The sequence below is a fragment of the Bactrocera dorsalis genome, chromosome 5, assembly GCF_023373825.1.
Source record: "Bactrocera dorsalis isolate Fly_Bdor chromosome 5, ASM2337382v1, whole genome shotgun sequence".
NCBI lineage: Eukaryota > Metazoa > Arthropoda > Insecta > Diptera > Tephritidae > Bactrocera > Bactrocera dorsalis.
This window is the reverse complement of record NC_064307.1, coordinates 45,374,978-45,389,813: the sequence shown is the minus strand read 5'-3', so window position 1 is coordinate 45,389,813 and position 14,836 is coordinate 45,374,978. Positions and strand designations below refer to the sequence as shown.

The 14,836-nt window shown below is 35.0% G+C and overlaps 1 protein-coding gene across 1 annotated transcript in view; it reads right to left on the bottom strand.

Annotated features, from left to right (window-relative positions):
• LOC105223604 (paramyosin, long form) overlaps positions 1–956 on the bottom strand; it is a 30,753-nt gene extending 29,797 nt beyond the window's left edge. Inside the window, exon 1 of the mRNA XM_011201359.4 lies at positions 463–956. Coding sequence (XP_011199661.1) covers positions 463–585 — 123 coding nt within the window. The 5' untranslated portion in view covers positions 586–956. The remainder of the gene's footprint in view (positions 1–462) is intronic.
• Between the last annotated feature and the right edge of the window lie 13,880 nt (positions 957–14,836).

Sequence of the window (14,836 nt, the reverse complement as noted above, 5' to 3'; positions counted from 1 at the left end):
AAATTAAGTAAATAAATTTTTGTTTTGCAAAAACTGTGTGTTTGAGTTTGTAGTTTTTTTGAAGATACAAAAATGAGTACCGTTGCATTTATTTAATTTTTTTTAATTCAGTTTTAATTAAGTATTTAATTAATTTTTGGTTAATTAATAATTAATTTTTTATGAAATGGTGAATTTTTTAATGAAAGATTTTTAATTAATTAATTATTTGCTTAATTTTTTAACTAATTATTTAACATGAATTATATTTAATTTTTTAGTTAATTATTTTTTAATTAACTAATTAATTAATTTTCTTAATTTTTTTATTTTTTTATTTTTTTAATTAATTATTTACTTAATTAATTATTTTTTATTTAATTCATAATTAATTTTAGTTATTTATTATATTTAGTTATTTAATTAATTTTTTTTAATAATTAATTTTCTTAATTTTTCGTTTATTTTTGGCACGCTGCTTACCTCCAAGCGTGAGAGGGCGGCCAAATCGGCGCTGTATTCAATGGAGATATCAGCTCCACCCGGTCCAGTTGAGGTGGCCCTGTAGGAGTATTTCGATGAGCGTACTGCTTGCGACGAGGACATTTTTATTGTTGTTGTTTTAAATTTAATTTATAAAATTAAAATATTTAATTATATTGCAACTATTTGAATTTCTATTTCTTTTTGTTTTTTTCACTCAGGTGAACACTTCGTTCGCGCCCGCGTTTTAATTAGTCCGGCTATTTGTGGTGGAAAAATTTCAATATTCCCTGCAATGCAGTTGTTATCCTCCAGTAACAAAAAATTTTGTAGGTGTGAGACTAAATTGAAATCTTTTCGCACTCCACACACAAAAAGTTGTAGTTGTCACCGAGTCACCGAATAATTCGTAATAAACGTCGGAGAAAGGCTGGTGATCTACTGAACAAGAGATCCCGGTGTCGTTCGAATAAAGAGTATTTCGTGAATTTGGCGCTGGCTGACGATCTTTTCGTCTATTTCTACCCCAAAGCGGCATGGCAATTATTTTCGAGTGGGAATTCGCCTGTATTGGTGTGCGACACTATACGTGTGTGTGTGTTAGTGTTGCCAATTGTTGTTGTTGTTTGCGTGGCGTTCATTGTACATCACTGAGTGGACTTTGCGTGTACCGTTATAACTGTATACATCTGCACGCACACATAAATACGTATATGTAGCAGATTTTCCGCTCATAGCTTTCGGAAAGTCGTATATATTTATTGTTGTTGTTGCATTTGAATACACAAGCGCACATATTAGCCTATAAAAATCTACGGATTTAGACCTAGGCGCACAAAATTCACTTTATGGAGGTATTAGCTGCACATACATACATACATACAAAAATAATCTGTGTGTGCCTGTGTGTATTTGTGTTCGTGTGTGCTTTTATCGCATTTTTCACGCTCCGCTCACACCAGCTGTCCTCTGTAAGTGTTAATTGCAGTGAGTAAAAAGTCGAGTGTGGAAATAAAAAGTTCTTCGCCGCTGTTATTGTTGTTATTGGTTTTTAGCTTTTCCGATTAGGCACAGTTGCTCGTTTTTCCATTAGGCGTACACTAGCGGCCACACATATACAGTTATAAGTATGCTAAGTATTATTATTGAGTGCTTTAGTGGCTAATCCGCTCGGGTCAAGTCGGTCATCTCGATATAGGCTATATTGAGCAATTGAGATGCTTACCTGTAATTAGCATATATTCGTGCGTTCGGGTGCATGTGCGTTCGTACAGCATGTATATTAGCTACGAAATTGCCGATTGGAAGTGTGCTTGAAAGTATGCATCCGTTTTATGTTTGATATTTGTGTTGTTGTTGCTGTCGTCCTGACTTTTAATTTTTTTTCGAACATTTCTTGATTTATATTTAGATAATGCTCTGAAAAATTCATAACTTCGTTGAAAGGTTATGTTGCTGGCAAGTGACCACTTTACCGGAATCGTGCTCATAGTATAAATATTTATGAAATCGATTGCTGCAAATATTTAAAGAAAATAAGTAGGAGGAAAGGCTAATTTTATGAATAGAGGTGCTGTAATAAATTAAATTTTGATTTTTGATTTTTTAAGGTTCTATATTTATATTTTTCTATAATAAATATCATATTTTATAGAGTTCAGTTTCAGTTGAGCTTTTAGGAAAGTCTGGATCCAACAAAACCAGGACCATATATTTAAACTCAAACTGACCTGAAATAGCCTTCGCCTTATTTATGAAAAGTGATGTTACCTTATTTTGCATTTTAGGTGACGATATACAAATACTATGATCTCCCAATTCTTGGATAAGAAACCAATATTCACTGGTTTTTACGCCAACCAAAAACCTACATGTCTTTTGTAACACCGAGCTGAAATTTACGTCAACGCTGTTTTCAAAGTTTAATACAGACGTAATAAGTCTCTTCTAGTCCCTTGTATTACGAAGCTCCTTGATATCTTAGCCGAGCTTTAGATAAGGATCGTACTTTCTACATGCGTCTTGGTTTATAGTCCCCATATAGCACGCATGTGAGGCCTGTAAGTTGTGTCATGTAACTAGGCCAATAACTGTCCTGCAGTCTTTTCGAGACCGTGTGAGTAGAAAGCCTGCATGTTTTTCTGTCTCTCACTTGTACATGATCTTGGCGATCCTGAATGCCTCAAAGGTATTCCATCTTACCATGATTCGTCTTTCAGGCCTTTCGGAAATTTCCTTGTGTATCGTTCTTAACGACTTGTGTATTTTTTGAGCGAGTCCACTTGACATAAGCATCTGATTTTTCATTTCCCGGAATGCCCTTGTTGTTGGAACCCAGTTTATATGCAATCGCTTTCCGGCAGCCAGTATATCTACTGCTTCCCTGCTTCTAAGGACATCCTCTGGCGTGGTGTAAGATTGTTGCTTTGAATGCCGCTTGACTATCGACGTATATGCTATATGGAAGATACTGTATCTTCTCTTCTGACAGCTTGAATAGTCGGCTGAGATCTAACTCCGCGTAAAGGATCTCGGCGTCCACTCCATCAGCGATTTTTGAATATTCCGTGTAGTACTTGAAGGTTCCGTTGATGGCTATCGAGCCCCTGTGCTATCCATCCTCTTCTAGCGGGACTCTAAACCTTCTCTCTCAGATAAAGCGTGATGATATCTATTCTCTATTCTCTATTCTATCTACATATTTCCATTTTATCCATGTCAGAAATATGTCTAGGCTCTATTTTCTCTTTCGCTGTACTCGACATTGTCATGAACTTGCTCACCTTGCACAAGAAAATAGGCTATGGGTACCATGGACCTAATATTACAACGCGATGATTTAGAGATTGCTTTTATCATCTATACTTTTTCGAAAACACTTCAGTAAATGAAAGCAAAAGTCAACTGAAAGCTGATCAAAGCACGAAGTTTTGACGGTTGATATTGACTCATACGGAACCTGAGAAGTAAGAAGCAAATGGGCTTCCCGTACGCTTGCGGTTATGCATGACAGATCTTGAACTCCATCACTCTCAGACTCCATTTACGAGATTATGACTAGAATCAAACATTATGACTAGAAAAGAATACAGAAAGCATCGGCAATAAACGACTATTTGGAGGAAATGGTACTGTGCAAGCTTTGCTTCTTTTCTATTTCTATCAGAATTTTCTATTATCCTAGGTGAGACCACAAGCTCAACAATAAGTAAAAAGACCGAAACTATATGTTCTAAAGCTGACTTTTTGCTTTCAGATTTTACTTGCTGGTAATCTATGATACAAAAATTTGAAGCTCTAGACTTGCACGCGTTTTCGTTGTCAATATTGGATAATTTTAGATAATGACCCTTTACTTGTTCATAGTCGGATCAATCCAATGATATTATTTGAATTCAAAGGCAAAATTCGGAATTGCCTTTCTCTACGAGATGCCATGATTCTGTAAGATCGGCAATGAAAGGAGTCATATTTATAAATGGTGTTTTTTTAGACGGATCGAGCGATGAAGCTCACTTTTGGTTGAATCAAGCCAAACCCTGAATGGTGTGTGTTATGCGCAAAGGAATCACTGGTCTATATTTATTTCAAAATAAAGCCGATCAAAATGACTTTCTTGTACCGGAATTGAAGGATCTTTACCTGTATTTCTATGTTACGTGCCATACAGCCCAATCAATGAATTAAAGGGAATCTTTTGGTGAGCGCATTATCTCGCTTGGTGGACCTGGGTGGGTGGCAGAGATCGTACGATTTATCACCGCTGCAGAATTTGTTGTGTTATTATGTAGAGCCACTTGTCTACCCACATAAGCCTGAGTCGATTGACGCAGTGCAATAGAATATTCATCGCGTACTTGCTCACATACATAGAGGTCGAAAACTGGGACTATCCGATTATAAAATATTGGAGACAGCCACATCTTGCCTGAACACCGTATCCTTACCCTTGTAATGAAGCTAAATTCTCGGCTATAATATTAAAAAATATGAGTTTTATTTCTTTTTGAGCAGAAGGCTTTATTTTACACGGAAGTCCGTCCGTGATGTGGATTATTGTTGATGTTATCTGATAAGCCACTCTGGCCGATTCCGAAAGGATATAAGCTGCAACAAGTAACTTTTTCATTGAAGAAATACGCTCGGTATGTTGTTTATTGAGGGATGACCGCTATTTGAAAAATATTTGCTGAAGGCAAAAACCACAAGCGCAATTTTCTCAGAGTATTCGAATTCTGTCATAAATATTCTTTATTAGCCTCATTCAAGTTTATTTATGGCAACGTTAGAAATATGTTAAATAATTGCAAATAAACACAGACAATTTTAATTAATCGAAAAATTTTGCTGCCATTACAAATGTACAAGAAAGCATATATGTATATGTATATATACACCATATATATGTAGGCAGAAATATTTTTTAAAAATTTGGCAAACAGAACTCACTCAAATTTCCACACAAACGTGAGGAATTTAAATTGTTTTTGAGTTTCCAACGGAGTGAGAGGCGGAAACACTCAAGTTTTGGTTAAGTATGTGTATGTATACACCTGCGCACACACTGGCAGCACTTGGTGTGCGTGTGAAACTGGCACTGGTCATTCAGCTGCGCGGCCAACACACATACACAGACAAATATCCGTTATTTTTAGCAACGAAAAATTTGGATTTTTTCATAATCATTTTCCACACATTTCACCTGAGTGCGAGCCAAAATTGTATGTACCGTTAAACAGTATATACACGTATGTATGACATGCACGTATATGTGCATATACATATATATGAATATATATATTATTCGATATATTATGGATACATACAATCTTGCAGCGTATACTAAGTGGGGTGAATTTCGTGGCGACTACACGCTCGTAAACATAAATTTATTTATTTTTCAAATTTAAATTTTTTCTTTCGTTATACCTCAGGCGCTGCTTACTCATGAAATTTACGAAAGTTTACGCCTTTCGTGATTCGAAATTGTTCGTTTTATTTAGTTTTCAGTTGATTATTACTGGCGATGATGTTGATAATTATGGGGTTCGAGGTGGAGATAAATGCGCGGCATGGTAAGGCTGATGATGACGAAGGTGACGCTGATGATATTTTTCTCGGTTTATAAATAACCGAAAAACCTCTTATAAGTAAGATATAATAAATAATAGACTAAAAATAAACTTAAACTATATATGTATGTGAGTGTGTATGCAAATAAATATGTAAATATGGAGCTTTCCGAAGCTAAAACAAGATAAACCCATCTATTGTCTTCGCAGAACATTTAACGAAATGATTTGGGGAATTTATAAATATTTTCAAATTGATAGTCTTGCTATGCCAGAACAAGGTGCGATGCCGTATCGAAGATTACAAAAAAAAAAAATATACTTTATATACTCCTTTTACATGCTAATAAATTTAATTTTATTCAAAATGATTTCCGGTAGTAAAATAGAAATATTTCGCACATTGAGGCCGATATATCAAGCATTTCAATTTATAGCGGTACATTAACATTTATCGTGATTTTATAGATCTATTATTCTCAATATATACATATCTATATGTATCTATATTAGAAGTATGTATGTAACTCATCATTTCACGATCGATATATCGCGTACGCCGATGATTTCCTACGCTTAAGTTGCAAGGCTCTGTTGTAGACTTTATGTTTTCATTAGGGTGGTTTAATGATTTATTTGAAATTTATTTCTAAATCGATTTGTTGTAGATCTTCTAGAAATTAGCCTCCGGAAGTTCGACGAAAAGTCGGGTATGTCGACAAGCGACGTAGGTAGAGTCACCATATGCGATGGAATTCCTAGCACTAGAAGAGTCACACTGCTAGATTGTAGGTAACACAGGGTCCGGCACTCGGCGTGTAACCAATTTCGCACTGGAATCAGCTCTTCATAAATTTGCTGAATGACAGTTCGGAGAATTGTTTACAAGTGTACAAAAGCGTTTTGCCAAAAGTAAACGCAGAAAAAAAATGAACGCAGAAAAAAGTGATCAGCGATGGAATTCAAACGTAATAGTGTGATTGCTTTATATTTAGCTGGAAAATCGCAGCCAGCAATTGTTCGTGAGCTCAAACACTTTAATGTGAATAAAGTTTTTGTTTATCGCACCAACACTAGTTACAATGATACTGGTAGCATCTCAAAACGCCATGGAGGTGGTCATCAAAAGACTGCAACGTCACGTGAGATGGTTCGGAAAGTGAAGAAGCGACTTGAGCAAAATCCACGACGAAGTACAAATCAAATGGCTAAAGAACTGGAAATATCCGACCGCAGCATCCGACGCATATTGAAAAATGAGCTCAAGGTCAAGCCTTACAAGTTCCAAAAGGCCCATGAATTCACACCGAAGCAGCAACAAGTAAGACTTGAGAGAGCGAAGCAGTTGTTTCGCTTGACCGAAAGCGGACAAATTCCGAACATGGTGTTTTCTAACGAAACAATTTTTCCAATTGAGCAGTTCGTAAACTCTCAAAACGATAGCGTTTACTTAACCAATCATTCAAACGAGAATCTAAGTCATCGGTTGGCCACCAGGAGGCAGCACCCGCCACAAATAATGGTTTGGGCCGCTATCACCGCAGTTGGGCGCTCTCCAATTGTTTTGATCGAGCCTGGCGTCAAAGTAAATGGGACATATTATATTCTGGAGGCTGCTTCGAAGCCGTGGGCGAACAAACATTTCGGTCGCAAACCATGGACCTTTCAACAAGACTCAGCATCGTCTCACAAAGCGCGAGTGAACCAAGAATGACTGAAAACAAATTCTAAACTTCATTACGACCACGCAATGGCTCTCGAATTCACCAGATGCAAAACCAATGGATTATTCTCTCTGCCTTTAGTCTTTGAGTGCGGCAGATGGTTCGGAGGAATATGATCAAACGACCATAAATATCAACTCGGTGTTATAAGAAATAGTGAACACTTCGACCGTTCATCGAATACATCTTCAATCTTTAGCGTGTGTTTGTGGAGGAGTAGGTCGAACACAACGGGCGCTAAATTAGCGCTAGTGGAAGGTAGTCTAGCGATCGTAATTCCTTCAGATTAACGTTCAACACGCAAAGGTGGTCAATATCGTCCTGATTCAGGAACTGCATTTCTGCATTGAAGACGCGTTTTCATAAGCTGCTAGCGGCCAACGATTCACCTAAAACCCGAACCTTTTTCTTGGCCTTTGATGACGACAAAACGAGAACGTGACGCAGAAGAATTTTAAGTGATCAAAGCCTATAATAATAATTTTCGCTGAGTAAATGTATTGTTTATTGTATTGAATTGATGCACTCATAAACTCATATAAATATGTAAACAGAAGTGAGTATGTGTTGTTGAACATAAATTTTATGTAATTCTTAAATATGCAATGGCTTATGAAGGGCTTTTGCTAAAAGTTATTCCATGAAGTCTTTGGAGGGTTTCTCTGTCTTCCATTAAAAACCACTAAAAATTGTTGTTGTTGCGAGTAAGTACCATAAACGCGACTATATGTTTATGGAACCATAAAAGAAACTTTGAAATAATATAGTCAACCTAGAAGGTTTTAAACTGTCAACTCGATATCTAACTAGCGTTACTGCCCCAGTTCTCTCAGTTCGATTAGATATATCAATCCTTATATCCTTATATAGTTTAACCGATGAAAACAGTGCTGTCTTGTCGGTCGATGCACTAAAAACGTGTCTTAATATTTAGTTTGCAATGTCAATAATTAAAATACTCACTTGTGTGTGTTTTGACAGAAACAGTTGGTCTTAAATGGTTGACAAAGATAAGTCAAGCATGTGTTCGCTAATCAAACATATAAAAGATAAGTGGAAATTTTTCGATATCGAAACCTATGGTATTTCATAATAAAACTCTTCAAATATTCTCATATTTTGGGGTGTATATGACAACTACACTACATGTCGTCTTAAATATCCAGTTATCTTCAAGTTTATGTAATATAATAATTTAGCTACTTATTTCCGAACGTCAAGTAACTGTTTCACTTTTGGAAACAAAAAATCTTTGGAATCTGAAGTACGAAGGTTCCTTGCTTAGTGTAACCAATTGTGGTAGTGGTGGAGGGGTGAGCCGGTGTCTCATAACGGTGGAGAGCAATTTTTCTTCGCTATTCAACAACAAATAGGCTAAATTATTCGGCAAAGTAAAGCTCTGCGATAATTCTTCAGTTTTAGGTTAGTCGATGTAGATCACGCTTTGTGAATCAGCAAAGGGATGATTGAACATTCGCCTTCTTCGGAGCAGTTCTACAAGAAGTAACTCTTTTGCATTGCGTTTGAATGGCGGCAAACATTGCTTAGAAGTGGTGTCAAGGTTGTGCTGGGTGTATGGAGGGAAAAAATGCAGCAACCATCGCGTCGACGAGTTTCTCATGTTTAATATTTCATCAAGGATACGCTCGTTTGAGATGTCTTCTTCTTAGATCAAAAATAGGTTAACTTATTTTAACAAAGTTGTATGGCATGTGGAATGAAGTATCTTATTTAAACATCATTCATTTCTTGATCATTGCTCATTCTTTGTCGATGCGACTCTCAGTACATAGCTTTTGTCCAATTTGGATTTACCAATTGTTTCGAAGCAGCCACTTCTATCGAATTATCTTCAAAATTGCTTGAAGCTGCCACCCGTGTCATTTTCGACTGACGCTTCGGAGCTTTTAATATTGACGAAGATGACACTAGTGTTGGATTTGACTGACTCTTTGAAGCTGCCAGTTGGGTCGAAGCTGCCACCATTATCGTATCTAAATAAAACTTCGAAATTGCCACTTCTTCGAAGCTTCTATTTCCTATACCGATTCCTTTGTCTTCCGAGCATTATTGATAACTTCAAAAGGTGCTTTAGTGTATACTATCAAATATCTGAGTAGAGAAATGACTAACGTTACTTTCTGTTTACACAGCTGTTAATAATTTATTTGGCAAATTTAAATACACATAATTGCTTTAAGAGTTCTACTAAAACGTAAATAATTAAACAGAAAAACAAGTAAGAACGATGAAGTTCGGGTACAAAAGAGTTAATTTCGCTTTAGGGAAGGTACGTGCTGTAAAAATTAATTTTTGGTAACGAGCCACTTTACGCCACGCAAAATATTCACGCTTTATTTCATTGAGATGTTTATATGTTCTTTTTACTGTCAATGAAAAACGATCCTCTGTGAAAAGAATTAAATTTCTTCAGTACCACTGATATGCAGGTATAGATGGATCGACGAATACATCCACATGGAAAAATTTATCGCTTTACTTTCTCTTAATTTTGATATATAGTCCGGCATTCGAGTCTAACCAATTCAAAAAGCAATAAATTCGGTTTGGAAAATTATTTTTATTTATTTTAATTTTGTGTGAAAATAATCATAAATTCAGGACCATTCACTTTTGCTCGATATGACAACCTTTTGCCTTAACAATGGCCTTGAGACGGTCAAAAAACGTATCGCAAGCTGACCGAATGTGACTTGTCGGTATTTTGGCCTATTCACGGACAATGGTTTTCTTCAGCATCTCGAGACTGGTGTATTTTTTACTTCGAACCTTGCTCTCCAAGATGGCCTAGAGAGATTAATGCATTGCATTAGCATCTGGTGAATTCGAGAGTCATTGTGTGGTCGTAATGAAGTTTAGAACGTTGTTTTCAGCCATTCTTGGTTCACTCGCGCTTTGTGAGACGATGCTGAGTCTTTTTGAAAAGTCCTCCAGAACACTTTCCCGATGATATGTCCCATTTACTTTGACGCCAGGCTCGATGAAAACAATTGAAGAGCACCCATCTGCGGTAACAGCGGCCCAAACCATTATTTGTGGCTTGTGCTACTTACTTAGATTCTCGTTTGATTGGTCGGTTAAGTAAACCCTATCATTTTGAGAGTTTACGAATTGCTCAGTTGGAAAAATTGTTTCGTTAGAAAATACCATGTTCGGAATTTGACCGCTTTCGGCCAAGCGAAACAACTGCTTCGCTCTCTCAAGTCTTACTTGTTGCTGCTTCGGTGTGAGATCATGGGCCTTTTGGAACTTGTAAGGCTTGACCTTGAGCTCATTTTTCAATATGCGTCGGATGCTACGGTCGGATATTTTTCAGTTCTTTAGCCATTTGATTTGTACTTCGTCGTGGATTTCGCTCAAGTCGCTTCCTCAATTTCCGAACCATCTTTCGTGACGTTGCAGTCTTTTGATGACCACTTCCATGACGTTTTGCGATGCTACCAATATCATTGTAACGAGTGATGGTGCGATAAACAAAAACTTTATTCACATTAAGGTGTTTGAGCTCACGAACAATTGCAGGCTGTGCATTTCCAACTAAATATAAAGCAATCACACTATTACGTTTGAATTCCATCGCTGATGACTTTGTTTTTGGTTCACTTTTGGCAAAATGATTTGGAACACTTGTGAACAATTCTCCGAACTGTCATTCAGCTAATTTATAAACAGCTGATTCCAGTGCGACAGCTGCGCGAACGGTGTGCACTTCGAGTGCCGGACCCTGTAATACCTATTTCGAATATTTTGAATAGTATTAATGCCGTTATGTCATCACAACTATTATACTCTGTTGATATGTTACGAAGGTTTGAGAATTATTTCATAAAAATTTAATACATTAATACGTACACACACTGAAGAAGTAGGGGAATTTGTTGTCAACCACTGTTTACCAATAAATTTGTTATTTATATTGTATATAGATAAGTATATATATATACATACTAAATGACAAATGGTTATTTGTGAGGTATAAAAGACTTTCACCGCATTTTAAAACACCAGTTACTCAGAAAGTATTGAACTAGTTGATTATGCGTTTCCTTACGGTTGTCTTTCTCTTTGGCCTTGTGGCTGTCAGCTCAGCACTGTCCAACTCGGATAATCTAGTGAAAACTGTGCCTATTGTGGAAGAAGTTTCTGAGGAGAAACAAGTCGTGCCTGAAGAAGATGATGCTGAAGAAGAAACCAATGACGCAGAGGAGCGTGATGAAGTAGAAGAAAATGCTGACTCTAAGGAATCAGATGATAGCAATGCTAGTGATGATGATAATTCCAGCAATAATGAAGCGAAAAAGACTGTCACTAGAATATATCCACGATTCGTTGGTCTTCCACTACATATTGGTGTTCGACGTTTTAACCTCCCAGGGCATTGGGTTGGAAGATTAAGGAATTCAACTGTCAAAGCCGTTGAACCAGAAATAAAATAAATTGCTTTAAAATAAAAATGATTTTTCGTTTTCCTTGCTCCAATAAAAAAGATATTTTTAAACACATGTCTACAACACGCTATGTTGAACCATTTGCCAATCCAATTTCTTTCAGTATAATTAGTATGAAATATATTTAGTCTCCATCTGTTGAAATTTGTGTATCGACAGAAGTAATAATTCTGCAAATTCTAGATTACCTATTTTCTAGAGATGATATCTCTGTGTTAAAAGACCTGTGAGAGCAATCACACCTTGTTGTGTACCTTTTTTCCGAAATGTAAAAGGCCTTTGCCTATAACCATCCTTAATCCTTGTCCTTAAGAAATTTTGTGGTTCACATTTTATACACCGTCAATACACCATGAATATATGAGGATCTCTCATCAAAGTCTCTCTTATATAATTAACAGAAAGAATTTTCAAAGAGTGTCCTAAATTTTCCTCTCTACTACATCGATATTGTAATGAGGAGACTTCAGTTCAGGAAATTGTTCATTGCGTTCTGATTTACTGCGATTGATCTAAATAAATTTCGTTATCAATAGCCTTATCGTACACCCCAGACATTTGCAGGAAATGGTATAGACTCCGTCTTAGTCGTAACATTTTTAAGATTTTATTTTATTTTGAATTTAGCATTGATCTCGGTAAAATTCATTTCATTTAAAATAACTGAAAGTTGATTATTCGCTAGAATAAGATACTAATACATTTCGTCGATGCTACTTATCCTAGTTTTTAAATATACTATTTTGGGTTAATTAAGGGTCCCTTTCGGTTCTCTTTTCTCTTGCTTTGACGGCATTCCAAGGCCCGAAGTGTTCCTATAAAAGCTTATCATATATGTATGTATAGTATATTTATTGGGGAGATATCGCTTAGGTTTTCAGAAGTAGTTCGTTCGATATTTCCTTCTCGACACCTTTAATTCTTTAAACGAGGGATTGATGGCTTTTAAATTCGATACGAATGTCAATATTAACAGTAGATCAAATACATTCTCGTAGCCAAAAATATGCCTAAGCATTTTCGAGTAAATATAATTTCGCAAATATTTAAAATTACATTACAATTGTTTTTTAACCCATAAGATTTTAATTATAGTTAAGTACATATAAATATTTATACCTATGTAAATATATTATGTGAGCAAATATTGTATGTTTGTTTGTATGTATTTATATAGAACACGATATTTGTATGTTTGCTTTAAGATATAATTTTTATTTCTGGTATTCATTGTTGTTGTCATTTGAAAGCGCTCAACTTATGAAGCGAGAAAAATAACATTTCGAAAATTCCAATTCTAAAAATATGTTAGAAATTAACCTAAGTGATACACCTACATCCCACATCGAGTGCGTTAACAAGCAAGAGAACCATGGCAGCGATTCGCGGCAAAGATGTTTTCGGTTGTCGGATCCACCGATTTTACGAATTTCACTGTTGCGGTAATGTTCATAAAAATATATACATAAATACCTAAATATATTTATTTGGATAAAAAGGTGCTGCCAGACGGACTTAAATAGTTTGCTTCAAAGAACTTTAAAGAAAACTTAAATGTTTTTGGTATTTTTGTTAAAAGCTGCTTACTACTCATATAAAAATGAACCTTCGAAAAAAATTTTGTGATACGAATTTTTTTTTTCAAATTTCTTAAATTCTTTTTTGATCATGTATCGAAAATGAAATTTTGAGAATACAACTCAATCATTTGCAATACTTTCTGCTTTGTGATTTTAAGAAAATTGTATGTCATTTTCTTTATTATATAATAGAAATATTTATAAATAGAAATATAGCTTTAAAGACAACTTCTCTCAATACTAAATTTCTTGACATTACTAAATTCTCACGTATATTACTGTCCCAAAATATTATCTGCGTTCTTTTTAGGATCAATAACATCGGTCAACAAAAAAAAAAAAATTATTTGGAGTTTCTGTTCTCTTGCTTGAATTCTGATTCTATACATTGAAAAACACTTAAATATTAATCTTTGGTTCTTAAAGTTTGCTTTGGGTTGATCTACATCGATAAGTATATTTTAATTTATTTCATAAATCAAAGATGGCAGCACTTTGATTATCCCGAAAGTAAACAGTATTATTATTTGTAAGAGGCACAGTAGTGAATGTTAACCTGTTTATTATAGCTGTAACAACAATATTAGTGTATTACTCAGTTAGAAAATGGCATCAAGTCAGTGTAAAAATGATGTTGATTTATTCTGTTTTATTTGCGGTGAACTTATTAAAGTTAGAAGTAAAAAATTTGGTTTATCAACAAATTTGAAACTTTGCGATGCCTATGAAGCCTATTTTAACCTAAAAGTCAGTAATCAAAATGAAAATTTGGTACCTCACTTCGCCTGCGTTAATTGTAAAAATACTTTAGAAGGTAAGAAAAAAATCGAAAAATTGCTCTAATTTCTACGAAAGCAAACTTTAACCGGAAAAAAATTTTTTTCCTTATTTTTATCATAGGAGAAACTAAAATTTAACATGTAGATGTCAGACCCAAAAATCGTGTTGACTGGTGTAATTTACCAAAATCTACTTGGGTTATATTGAGCACTATTCTTTTATAATACAAAGCTTAATTCAATTCCACTACCCAATGATAATGTTAGATTAAAAAAGTTCTATTGACTTTTTTTCATTATTGAGTCATATCAGTTCACCAGTCTATTTTATAGAATTTTTTAAAAAATTCTAAATTTTTAGCATTTTCTAAACTTGTATTATTGTTTTTTGAGTAGCGATTCTAACAAACAATTGGCTTAAATAAAATATGGTATAATGGTTTATTAAAAAAGAGAGAAAGAGACTAAAATGATCATACCACTTTAAATAAAATATGGTATAATGGTTTATTAAAATAGAGATAATTTTTCTCTATTTGGTTGACTTATGTATATAAGTATTAAAAAAAATAAAAGAACTTACCAAAAACTTCAAATTTAATGGGCATTTATGTTTTCAAGATTATCTCTTTCAAATGCTAGCCGCGGCTATGTCTCAGATGGTCCATCATATCCACAGAATGAATCGTTCGAACATTTCGACTGTTAACTGGCAAATGACAGGCGTTATATTTTGCTCCAAGGCCTGAA